Below are 10,988 nucleotides of genomic sequence, written 5' to 3' on the forward strand. Positions count from 1 at the left end.
TATAGAGGATGTAAAGCGTGTGTTTGGGTTGTTCTCGGATGTTGGTCGATCTACAAAGACTCTTCAGGAGTATCAAGACAGTTATTTGTATAGTGAAACGAAGTGGATTGTTTGTTATACGACACATTATCAAGTCGAGGGAGAGAGAGATGTGGAAAACGCCTGTAAAGTTGATTGAATGCAATTACTATTAGAAACTCTACATAACAAAGGAAATACTCAATGGTCTTAGCGAAAAGGGTATTGTTACAGAAGAACAGTTACCTAAGATTGAAGAATATTTCCTGAGTTGTCAAACAGCGGAAACGGAAAAAGGGTCACAAAAACGAGATCCCGAAGATATAGTGGATGGAAAAGATAGGTCCGATATTAAACGAAGAGTTGAAAGCGAAGAAACCGTGATTCCTCAAAAGTGGTCATGAGATGTAGGAAAGTGTTACAAAACCCCAGAATCCATATAGTCAGTTGTTTCCAGAGCTAGATATCAAACCATTCACGACTCTTGTTGGTGTTGGTGAAGAACCGCCAACAGAGACTGAAAATGTGGAATTATCGTCCATCGCCTCGACAGAAGTTATTCCACGAGAGATGATCACAGAACCCGCCAATCCCTCGATATGTGTATGTCGTATCCTGAACTATTTGAACGGGAACAGTACAGAAAAGCCAAAAGAGATTCCATGGAAGTCAGACATCGAATTTACAACGATAGTTCGTCAACTCGTAATCTACTGTCCGGAACTTCTTGTTCCGCTTCTTTCTGTTGTAATGAATAAGTTGCAAGAGCTATGTAAGAGTCTGCGCTCTGTTGTAGTGAAATCAGCGGTCTTCACTACTTCGGATCTGTTTTTGTATCTTCATGATCGTTGCCTTCAGGATGGGACTGATCTGGTAACGGTAATAATTCAGAAGACAGGATCAGAGAAACAGTTCGTACGAGATGAGTGTATTTCTTGTCTGAAGATTGTCGGATTCGTTTTAATATTTTGATGAATAGATCGTGGAGAATTGTGAGTCCCAGGAACTAGCGAATCTACTTCTTCGTCAAAGTATGGAATCAGAAAAGAATCAGCGAGTCCAAGAGAATTGTGTAAAAGCTTTGTTCCGGTGGTGGTATCTTCACCAGTCTCTTGACAAGACTTCAGATTCTCCGGAGCTGAGTCAAGATCTTGTTAATCTACTTATTCAGCTTCCTAATTTCATGCGTAGCAAGAGTACGGTTGTCAAATCGTAGGAATGACGAACTTCCATGACGAAATAGAGAAGCGGCCTCCTTCATGGAGAAGCAAATGTGCAAATATAGTGAGGAACTGATCCGTAATGTGCTCCTGTCAAATGATGTCAATGAATATAGTATTCAAGAAATCTTCCAGTACAACAAAGAGAAGGGAGATTCAAACTGTTCAGAAGTTCAAAAGTCTGAACCAACCAGCTCTCTTCGTGCTTTCCGAGAGGCAGCTTTGCGGAATAAAAAGCAATCTGAAGAGAGTGAGGATATTATGATTTTGTAGTTTGTTGTGTTTATTCAATCCACTAGCGCGTCTTCAAGTGACATCATTGAAGAGTAACAATAGATGGGGGTGTAGCTCAGATGGTAGAGCGCTCGCTTAGCATGCGAGAGGTAAGGGGATCGATGCCCCTCTCCTCCAACTTTTCTTTTTCTCCACAACTGAACTATAAAAGAAAGAAATGTCTGAAGAAGATACATCATTTAATCCAGTTGAATTGGTTAAGGAACCTGATACTTAGGAATGTGTAGAAAAGTTACTGAAATCCTACATGAAAGAAGGTACTCGAATATCCAAAGATGGAGCAATTGCTGCTTCTGAGTATTTGCGATTGTTCGTGATTGGTAGGAACTTGCTGATTTTTGAATCTTGACCTGTTAGAAGCTATTCATCGAGCAAATCTTCAAGCAGAAAATCGAGGAGTAGTAACGGCGCGTGATATACAAAGGATTCTTCCTGAGTTGTTTTTAGACTTTTAGCAAATGTGGACTTTTCATCTGTTTGTTTGGATCACTTAACAGAATCGAAAAGTCATCATGTGGTGTCTTCCGCAAAAAGAGAGAGATAACCGTGGTTCAGTCAATAACCCGTTGGAGGTAGAATAGTGCCCATAATGAGCTCTGAGTTCCTGAATAGTAATCACTCAGCATGGAGTAGCTTTGCTTCATCGAGTAGAGGCAGTGAAGTCAATGATGAAGACTATCCAGTATATTTCGGAATCTTGAAGTCTGACCATGTAGTTATTGTTTCAACTGCTTAATTTTCTTCTTGATCACTATACCACCAAGAAAGAGGACAGTTCCATTGATGTATTGGCTTCAGGAAAAGTATGGGTTGTTTGATGTTTTATTATGGATAGTTATTGTGCGAAATCATCATGGATTTCTTTACTGACATCGAACTGAGTAGTTATCACTCTGATGCCAGTATACTATTTCATGGTGAAGTGATGGTGTAGAGCCAAATTCGACTCAGGCTGAAGACAACCTTGCAACCTTTGCGAATGCTTGTGAGAAAATCGGTATTCCCCGTTCTTGTATTGCCACAAGCAAGGATTTCAGTACACGCAATGTAGTCAATGGAGGATCAAATTGATGTTTAGTTGGCAAAGATTGAACTGATGTTAGTTATGTTTGTCATTCGTGGAATGGCCTGCTCTCCATCGTTCCCAAAGATGAAGGATGAGAACATTATGAACAGTTTGAAGGGTATCTTTTGAGACTGAGATTCATCTCTAGAGTACAAGTTGCAGAAGTACCCTGAATTGTCTCGTGATCGTGAGGTATGCAACAAGATCCTCGAGGTTCTGCGTGACTATAATAATGACAAGTCTATCCCACTTCGCGAGACGATTTCGGGTGGATCGAGCAGTAGTGACGAAGAGCCTCAAAAGGAAACTGTTACAGTGGAGACAACTCAGCTAGTGGAGGCTGCACAAGAGGAAAAACAGGCGAATGATATGTCTGTAGTGTTGAAGAAATCGGAGATGATTTCGGATTCAGAGGAAGAGACAGAGAACAAAGAGCCAACCGAAGAAGTGAAGCCAGCAATTCCAGTGACTGACTCAATACTTCGTGCAAGTCCATTAGAGTTCTCAGAATCAGCATCGGATGATGAAGTGGATGAAGTGTGTGAGGTGAATGAGGTGAATGAAGATAATGAAGTGGATGAAGTGGTTCCTCTAGATACTGAGGCCATGAAGGTGAAAGAGGATGATGAAGTGGATGAGGTCAATGCTGGCGATGAGATCGATGAGGTCAATGAGGTCAATGAAGTGAACCCAGAAGAAGTGAATAAGGATATGGAGGTCGTAGCGAACCAGGGAGATGAAGAGAAGAAGGAGATTCTGCCTGCCCCGACGAATCATAGTGATAATGAGGCAGACAGAAACGTAGAGGAAAGAGAGAATCTACCTAGGCCAGATGAGGAAGATGCAGATAGTGAGGCAACCAATGAAGAGAATCTGCCTGAGCTAGATCAACATCCGAGTCGTTCAAGCTCAATGTCTTCATTGCAGGGTCCTGTAGAAGATAACTTACCTCCGGACGAAGATATCATCACACACAGCAATGACCCTGCTGGCTGTGATTTGAACCTGGTAGAAACCGCTGAGGAGATTGAAGAGAGAAAGAGAAAGAAACGTGAAGCAAAACGTAAGGCGAAAATGGAAGCGCTTCCGGCTCAGCCTTCGATGGAGCCTCGTGAGGTCACAGTTCAGCCGATGGCAGATACTTTGAAGCTTCAAACTCCGATGAGTAGGTAATGAAAGAGGTGATGATGTAATAGAACGTGAGGTGAAGTGGTATATTGTAACGTTGATTGTATTGTTGATGGTTCTTTGCCTAGCAGGTATTATCACTTGTGGAGTTTGGCTTGCCAAGTTGCATTGATCTAGTTCATTTGTATATGTGTGATAATGTGTTTCCTATCAAACAGAGAAATGGAGAGGACCATATTTATAACTATAGAATTGCGTGGTTCCACTGGAAATCTGGATAAATCCAGTTACTTCAAGGTTTGCAAAGAAGAGACTCTGATCACTCATACGTCCAAACACTCCCTGTTCATTATGAATGATCTCAGAAAAGATGATGTAATGGTCTTTCGAATAGGTACCCACACGCTCACTATTCAATGAGGGAGAACTGAAAATATCATGATTCTGTCCTAACATTTCCTTCCACAGAGTAAAACTGTTGTTCATAACATAAGGACTGTGTTTGTTTCGTTGACACAAAACCCATTCTACTTATGACTTCATGAATCGATATTCACTTCCATCCAGACGCTGAGGATCAGATGAAAAGATTACATTGTTCAGGACATGCAACCAGATCTCACCATCGAGATGAACAACCATATCTCCCATAAACACATGTTGAGGACGCAATAAGAATAATAGATACTTATCACCTGGATTCTGATGGACCTCTACTTCTCACTTCCATATCTCAATCTAACCGGCATCTCGCAATACAATATACTTTGTTGGTCGTTGAGGAACGAGACTTCGACTACTTCCTATCTTTCATTCAGATTCTCTCAACCTACTCACAACATTCACAGACACTTCTTTCCCTAGATCATTTGTCTCTAATGTTGGAATTGCTATTGTTGTTAAGGCAGATCCGGTGAACCAAGGATGCTGCAGAACTCCAGCAGCTGAAAGTCTGCGATCCTGATCTGTACATAGCATACAAGCTATGAGATTCTTGCATGTATCAGAGAGTCGTTGGTAATGAACATTGGTACAGTTGTATACACCACGTGTGATTCGGATTTCCAAATCTGGTGACCTTTTGGATCCGAATGCAAAACAGCCTGTTATTCTACACTTACAAAAAACCCCATGATTTCTACAAGCCATAGAACACTACTCCCAGAGACCAAACATCGGCTTTTCCTGTATAAGCCTTGTCATCTACAATCTCTGGTGCCATATACTCGTCCGTTCCAACATGAGTATGGGCAAAACAACCAGGATCCACAAATCGAGATAGACCAAAATCAATGAGAACAATGTTGTTTAGATTATTATCAGCAGTGCGTAACATGATGTTATCAAGCTTAATATCACGATGCAATATCCCTATTTCATGACATCGCTTAATCGCTTCGAGCAATTGCAACATAACAATACGAGCTTGTTCTTCAGACAATGGACCGTATTGTTGTACATACTCCAAAAGTGTTAATCCTTCCATTAGTTCCTAGAGTTGAGAGAATGATACAGGATCAACTTCAACAAGATAGTAAGTACTTGCATAGTAGTAAACGTGATAGAGATGAACAACTGATGGCAAATACAGAAGTGCTTTCATTGCCTGTATTTCTTGCTATGACTGAAATCGGTCTGATTTCTGTACTTTCAACGCCAATCGAACTTGTTCACATCCTTCATCCTTATATTCTTTAATAGCCACTCTTTGTCCTGTAAGAAGATCCGTTGCTTTGTAAACAATGCCTTGGGTACCTAGATGACAGAAGAAACAAAACGATACTTTTTGGAAATGAGAAGTCGAGCGAGAAGCGTTTGCGTACATCGTAGTAAAGAATTCCCTCAGACTGAAGAGTATTAATCCCTGTCAAACGAGAACGAAGTTGAGTGAGAGCCTTAATGTCACTAGGAGTACAAAGAGAAGGTGACTGGGATTTGATATATGATACAAAGTTATCATAGCTTGGAATGAAGTAACGAGAGAGGATTTACTAAGGTAGGAGGGGTAGAAGAATAGACGAAGATGATTCCGTGAAGTAGTCGCTGAGATTGTGAACAACGTTTGTGAACTGCTCCTCTTTTGTATACATGAGAACAGGGACCAAAATATCAAAAAAACTATCTATTAACCCTGCTCTCTAGAATTCAAGAGAGACATACTCAGGTTACTCCAGTTTCTGTATTTTGGCAAAGGATTTCCACGAACTCATTCACAGCTATTGAGTACGCCGTTTTAGCCTCTTGGAAACGTTGAAAGAATAATTGCAACTGCTCCAACTGATTGAACAAGACTTTGCAGAAAGATCTATCATCCTACGAATTACTGCATCCCTGTTTCACTACAAATGAAATAATACATATGGAAGTAGGATCAGGGACCACCTCCATGATATTCACGATTGGAACTTCCAAATCACGGAACGCTTCATTCAGGGGATGTAGGGTAAGGCCCTGCTGCGAAAGCACAAGCAGCATTGGAATGGAGCGATTTGTTTCTTCATCCTAGGTTCATAGATTTGTGGGATAATGTACAAAGACTCTAACGCTACAATCAAACAACGGATTCGAGGACAACATCGTATATGGCTGTTTCTGAGAGGACTGAAGATCAGGGCCTAACTGAATGAAATGGCCCCTAAAATGTAGCATATTCTCTATGGAAATTCCCCCATTCATTATTAATTCCCTTCTTGCATTTCGTTATCTCCAGCTATTGTTATTTCATGTCAAATTATTAGATTTCTACGAAATGAAATAGGTGGTACAAATGCTGATAATCAAAAACATGAGAAAGAGATTATGTCTAGTCTTTTCAGATACCCATTGAATTTTGACTAGGAGTCAATAAAATGATATCATGTTAAACAGGAAAGACAAATAAAGGAGCATCTTTAACGGCAGTTCAATATGAACTGATCAACTACATAGATAATAGAATATAAATAGGCTAATCAATGGTCTCTTTGCATAGATAGTAGATGAAAGATCAAAAGTTATTTGTGCATCGGAGTTTACTCATCTTAACTAGTTACCAATGGCCGAGTTATCTATTCTAAAACTCGAATAAGGGAGATCCTTCACCACTTTCTCTCTTTACTGGGTATTCCAGATCTGTACACAGAAAACATAAAGCTGTAACGCTGACTGACTTTGAATAGATTTTTCATAGTCTTTAGCAAGATATGTTGTTTCAGTATTTTCTATCCATCTAACTGCTTGCTAGTATCTATCTCCACTTTGTTTGGTCATCTATGCACCAATATACTAGTCAATGGAGAAACTAGAGGAGAATGCTTTGGCTACTTCCATAACAATGATCATGCGTTACACAGAAATCTAATATTCTGATCGCTACTAATGAAGGTTTGAAACAGTATGTATTTCTATATTCTCTGAGTGATAAACAACTCATAAGATCCATATCATTGGTTTGCGGTGTCCTTATCGGTTCTTTACCAAAGAGATTTGCTTGGAATTTGTGACTAATTTGATTGGTTGGAATAGTATTCCAGTCTGGGTTTCTGAACGATGAAACAAGTGGCATTTGGCTACTAACCTATTGGAGTTTTTAGGTACAATAGAGTTTTTTTGCGATATCGAATAACATGGAGGAATAGCTTTGGGAAATCTTCAGTCATTGTTTGTCATGGAGTTATTGACCAAATGTATTTTTTCTTGTCGTCATAATGACGGACTATTATTCTTTTAAATTAATCATTTTAAATAGAAAACAGAGAACAAAACACACTAACACAAGATCTATAACATGTGGAACTGAAAACACTAGAGAAGCAATGCTTGCTGTACTTTTCTGAAGTGGATTTGCGATGAATCCACACAACTATTATAAAGTGGATGATATAGAACCTTAGCAAGAACAACACCGTTCTCTCTTGTTCCATTATTCAGGAACTCAGTCGTTTTGATCCAAGTAGAAATAGGTACAGGAAATAAGGGAGACGGATACGAAAGCGAAGAAGGATTTTTTCTCTCTTCAGTCGGATCTCTAGATGATGGGTATTGTGGTGACGTCTCAAGTAATGGTTTTTGGGCCGTTGTAATATTCGTTGATGGCATATCTGTCTTCAACGATCGTCTCTTGATAATGGTTTTCTCTAGGACTAATTGACTTCATTCACTTCTATACGGTGAAATCTGATTTCTTGAACTCTTCTACATATACTGCAAGTTACACATAAGGCGGTACCGCTTTTACTAATGAATAAATGAATGGGCCTTCTCTTGTGACATTGTTTGCACTTCTTTGAATTCCACGGTGAAAGATACATAGGATCAAAGGGCAACTCTTTCATGATTGCCACTCACACCTCCAATCAGGATCTGAAAATGTTTAGGTGGTGTTCCTAATAACCTATTGATTGGATGCCCACTGCCCAGTTATTTGTTTGTTCTTTTTTCACTACATTGAAATCAATAAACATATTGTTCCTGGACCAGGGATAATACTAATATAATAGCAAATATAGTTCTGATGGATAATCAAGTTGGATACAGTCATTGAATTGACCTATTATTCTGGTTATTATTGTCTTTATAGATGTCTTCATACACTTTTTGTTTGGTGAATAGATTATACATCCATCTATGATACCGAATCCATATTCTTGTAAATCAGTGGATACTTGTTATAATTCCTCAACCAAGTGAAGTATGGATTCGATGATTGACCTACTTTTCCCTTTCGGTTTTGATTAGACTCTCGTTTATTTCTAATAATAGTTGAATCCAATCACCTTATTTGAAATGAATTCCAAAAATTCGATATATTTCGATACCACGCTTTCGAGTCAAATATACCATGTGGTCGAGAAAATCTTATACTGTTTGTGATAGTAACATGATTGAAACTTATTTAATGAGTAGAATCCAGTCTTGTCTTGCAGGGCGTGGAATTGTCATTTCATCGTGCTTTACATCTTCCCTATGTATCTGCCATCTCAAAAATGTATTAAAGTTGCTTAGGACCACTTATATTTAGGACATTGACAACTGCTGCCGTGATTGAAGTCGGAGATATCCTCTTTTGTGTCAACGGTATTTCCAAATCCTGTTATTGATTGTAGATAAATATATTTCTCCATCAGAAAAGGAGTCATTGGTACTAGACAATATTGTAGAATCTATCAAATCTGGTGAATCATGTACCCTTCGTCTAATTCACAGTGGTGATGTGATGTGCTTTTGTGTGTTCTTTATTAATGAATAGGTATCCTTCCACCCCTTTTTATCAAATTGTATTAACCGATGAAAAAATCCGAATTACTCTCGGAAGAGATATTATTGGTGAGACGAACGTCATTCAGGCCGTAAACAAGTAGTCTCTTGTGTAACCAATGATGGATAGGGTAACTAAACAATATCTTGTTGGGAGTATCCTTTGTGGCATTAATGAATCCAATGCTATACATTCTCCTGTTGATTCCTTGAATGATCGTCTTAAGAAGGTAAGAGTCCTGAAGAATTGTGATCTGTAGCACAGTTTCCCTACAATTCTTCTCTTAGCATCTCCAATCCAGAAAGTGCTAATCAATTCGGAACTTGTTGAGAAACACATGGCTCCTTATGCAGTTGACTTGAGAGCAGGGAAAGAAGACATTTCTACGAACAAGTACAGAATTGACCCATTTGGTTCGTTGCTAAACATTGATGAATTGACGGCAGCATCATCGGAGCAGGGAAAGGAAGATGAGGATGGGGGTGATCGAGACGAATCATCTGAGTGGTATGTGGAGAAAATGGATGAAGGTATTGACCATTACATGTTTCCTCGTACGATGGGATATCTCGTGTTGGAAAAGCAGTATGAATTGTTCGTTTAAATTGTTGTCTTTACATGTAGACATCAGCAAAAGACTGTTGCTGAACGTAATCAGCATTGGGATGAATTCGTGAAGAAGATTGGAGGAGTTGAACATCTTTCTTTTAATCTTACTCGACAAAGTGGAAATCGATGGAAGATGATTAATGTTACTCAGAAAGACCGAAATCGAGACGAATTACGTCATCTGATTCATCAAGGTGTAAGTGAGTTTGGAAGATTTTATTTTAGATTCCTGATTATTTGCGAGGTGATGTATGGTATTATCTAAGTGGTGCAGCGGAAATGCGAGCTGAGAGTGCAACGACATATGCGGAACTATGTGCCTTAGAAGTTGATTCTGATGTAAAGCGTATGGTGGCTTTGGATCTCCCGCGTACATTTGCTAATAATCCATTGTTCACACAAACGGACAAAGAGGCTCCTTATGTGACTATGCTCCGTTCTATTCTCTATGCAACGAGTCAAACTCGTAGAGACATCAAGTATTGTCAGGGATTGAATTATATTGCTGCATTGCTTCTTCTTGTTCAGAATGATGAAGAGAGAGCATTTTGGACATTGAATGCTATTATGGATCATTTATTTCCAAAAGACTATTTCAATGAACAATTAACAGGAGCTCGCGTTGACCAGATGGTGTTGGAGATGTTAGTAACCAAGCAGAATCCAGAGCTGAAGGAGAAACTACAGAGTGCTGGATTTCAACTTGTGGTCTTCACTCTTCCTTGGTTTATCTGTCTATTCATTAATACTCTTCCATTCATTTCTGTTATGCGAGTCTGGGATGTTATTATGTTTGAAGGAGACAAGGCCTTAATTCGAATTGCTCTTGCTCTCATTTCCATAGGAGAAAAGGATCTTATGATATGCTCTGATTTTTCAGAGTTTTCGAATACATTTAAGTACATATGAAATGGATGGATCAGATGTAGGAGATTGGGTATGCTTCTGTTTGATGCAGATAATCTGCTGGACGTTGCTTATCAGCAGATCACGGCGAAAGGAGCCAAGGAGCGTGTTGTCTTCTTTAGAAGAAAGGAGTTAGAGAAGTGGAGAAACAGCTTCCGTCAACAACTTTAACATTTCACTACGATGTTTTTTCATTCTATTGTAGTTGAAAGTGTTTGTTTTAAAATGGACCCAATAGGTAGTAATGGAGATGGGATGAAATGGGGAATAATAAGGACCCCCTACCCAATTTCTGTCCATCCATTCCTTTATTCACAAAACCTTTGGTAGGGAGTTGATTTGTCTTTTTTTAATGTCTAGTGGTTAAATTTGATTTTTTGACTTTGATCAAACTATCTCCACGAAATGAAGGCTCAGATGTCTGCTAGACAAAAGAAGGAGCTGTACTTCACCAAGCTCCACCAGATCCTCGAGGACTACACCAAGTTGTTCATCGTGGATATTAAGCACG

The 10,988-nt window shown here is 39.2% G+C and overlaps 4 protein-coding genes across 4 annotated transcripts; 3 read left to right on the plus strand and 1 right to left on the minus strand.

Moving 5' to 3' along the window:
• Window positions 1-38: 38 nt before the first annotated feature.
• JH06_4173 (hypothetical protein) lies at window positions 39-1,511 on the plus strand (the record flags this gene model as incomplete). Its single annotated transcript, XM_014670187.1, has 5 exons — window positions 39-164; window positions 195-398; window positions 430-966; window positions 998-1,230; window positions 1,262-1,511. The coding sequence occupies 5 exons, from the start codon at window positions 39-41 to the stop codon at window positions 1,509-1,511; spliced, it is 1,350 nt and encodes a 449-aa protein (XP_014525673.1).
• Window positions 1,512-2,121: 610 nt separating this feature from the next.
• JH06_4174 (hypothetical protein) lies at window positions 2,122-3,898 on the plus strand (the record flags this gene model as incomplete). The annotated part of the gene is made up of 7 exons (XM_014670188.1): window positions 2,122-2,214; window positions 2,249-2,335; window positions 2,368-2,434; window positions 2,467-2,579; window positions 2,611-2,716; window positions 2,747-3,763; window positions 3,795-3,898. The coding sequence occupies 7 exons, from the start codon at window positions 2,122-2,124 to the stop codon at window positions 3,896-3,898; spliced, it is 1,587 nt and encodes a 528-aa protein (XP_014525674.1).
• A 38-nt stretch (window positions 3,899-3,936) lies between these two features.
• JH06_4175 (calcium calmodulin-dependent protein kinase I) lies at window positions 3,937-5,816 on the minus strand (the record flags this gene model as incomplete). The annotated part of the gene is made up of 9 exons (XM_014670189.1): window positions 3,937-4,253; window positions 4,284-4,439; window positions 4,470-4,529; window positions 4,560-4,837; window positions 4,869-5,218; window positions 5,249-5,344; window positions 5,375-5,481; window positions 5,510-5,688; window positions 5,719-5,816. The coding sequence occupies 9 exons, from the start codon at window positions 5,814-5,816 to the stop codon at window positions 3,937-3,939; spliced, it is 1,641 nt and encodes a 546-aa protein (XP_014525675.1).
• A 3,666-nt stretch (window positions 5,817-9,482) lies between these two features.
• On the plus strand, window positions 9,483-10,648 carry JH06_4176 (hypothetical protein; the record flags this gene model as incomplete). The annotated part of the gene is made up of 4 exons (XM_014670190.1): window positions 9,483-9,547; window positions 9,587-9,767; window positions 9,797-10,470; window positions 10,501-10,648. The coding sequence occupies 4 exons, from the start codon at window positions 9,483-9,485 to the stop codon at window positions 10,646-10,648; spliced, it is 1,068 nt and encodes a 355-aa protein (XP_014525676.1).
• Between the last annotated feature and the right edge of the window lie 340 nt (window positions 10,649-10,988).

The sequence above is a fragment of the Blastocystis sp. subtype 4 genome, assembly GCF_000743755.1.
Source record: "Blastocystis sp. subtype 4 strain WR1 chromosome Unknown seqid_0315, whole genome shotgun sequence".
Lineage (NCBI taxonomy): Eukaryota > Bigyra > Opalinata > Blastocystidae > Blastocystis > Blastocystis sp. subtype 4.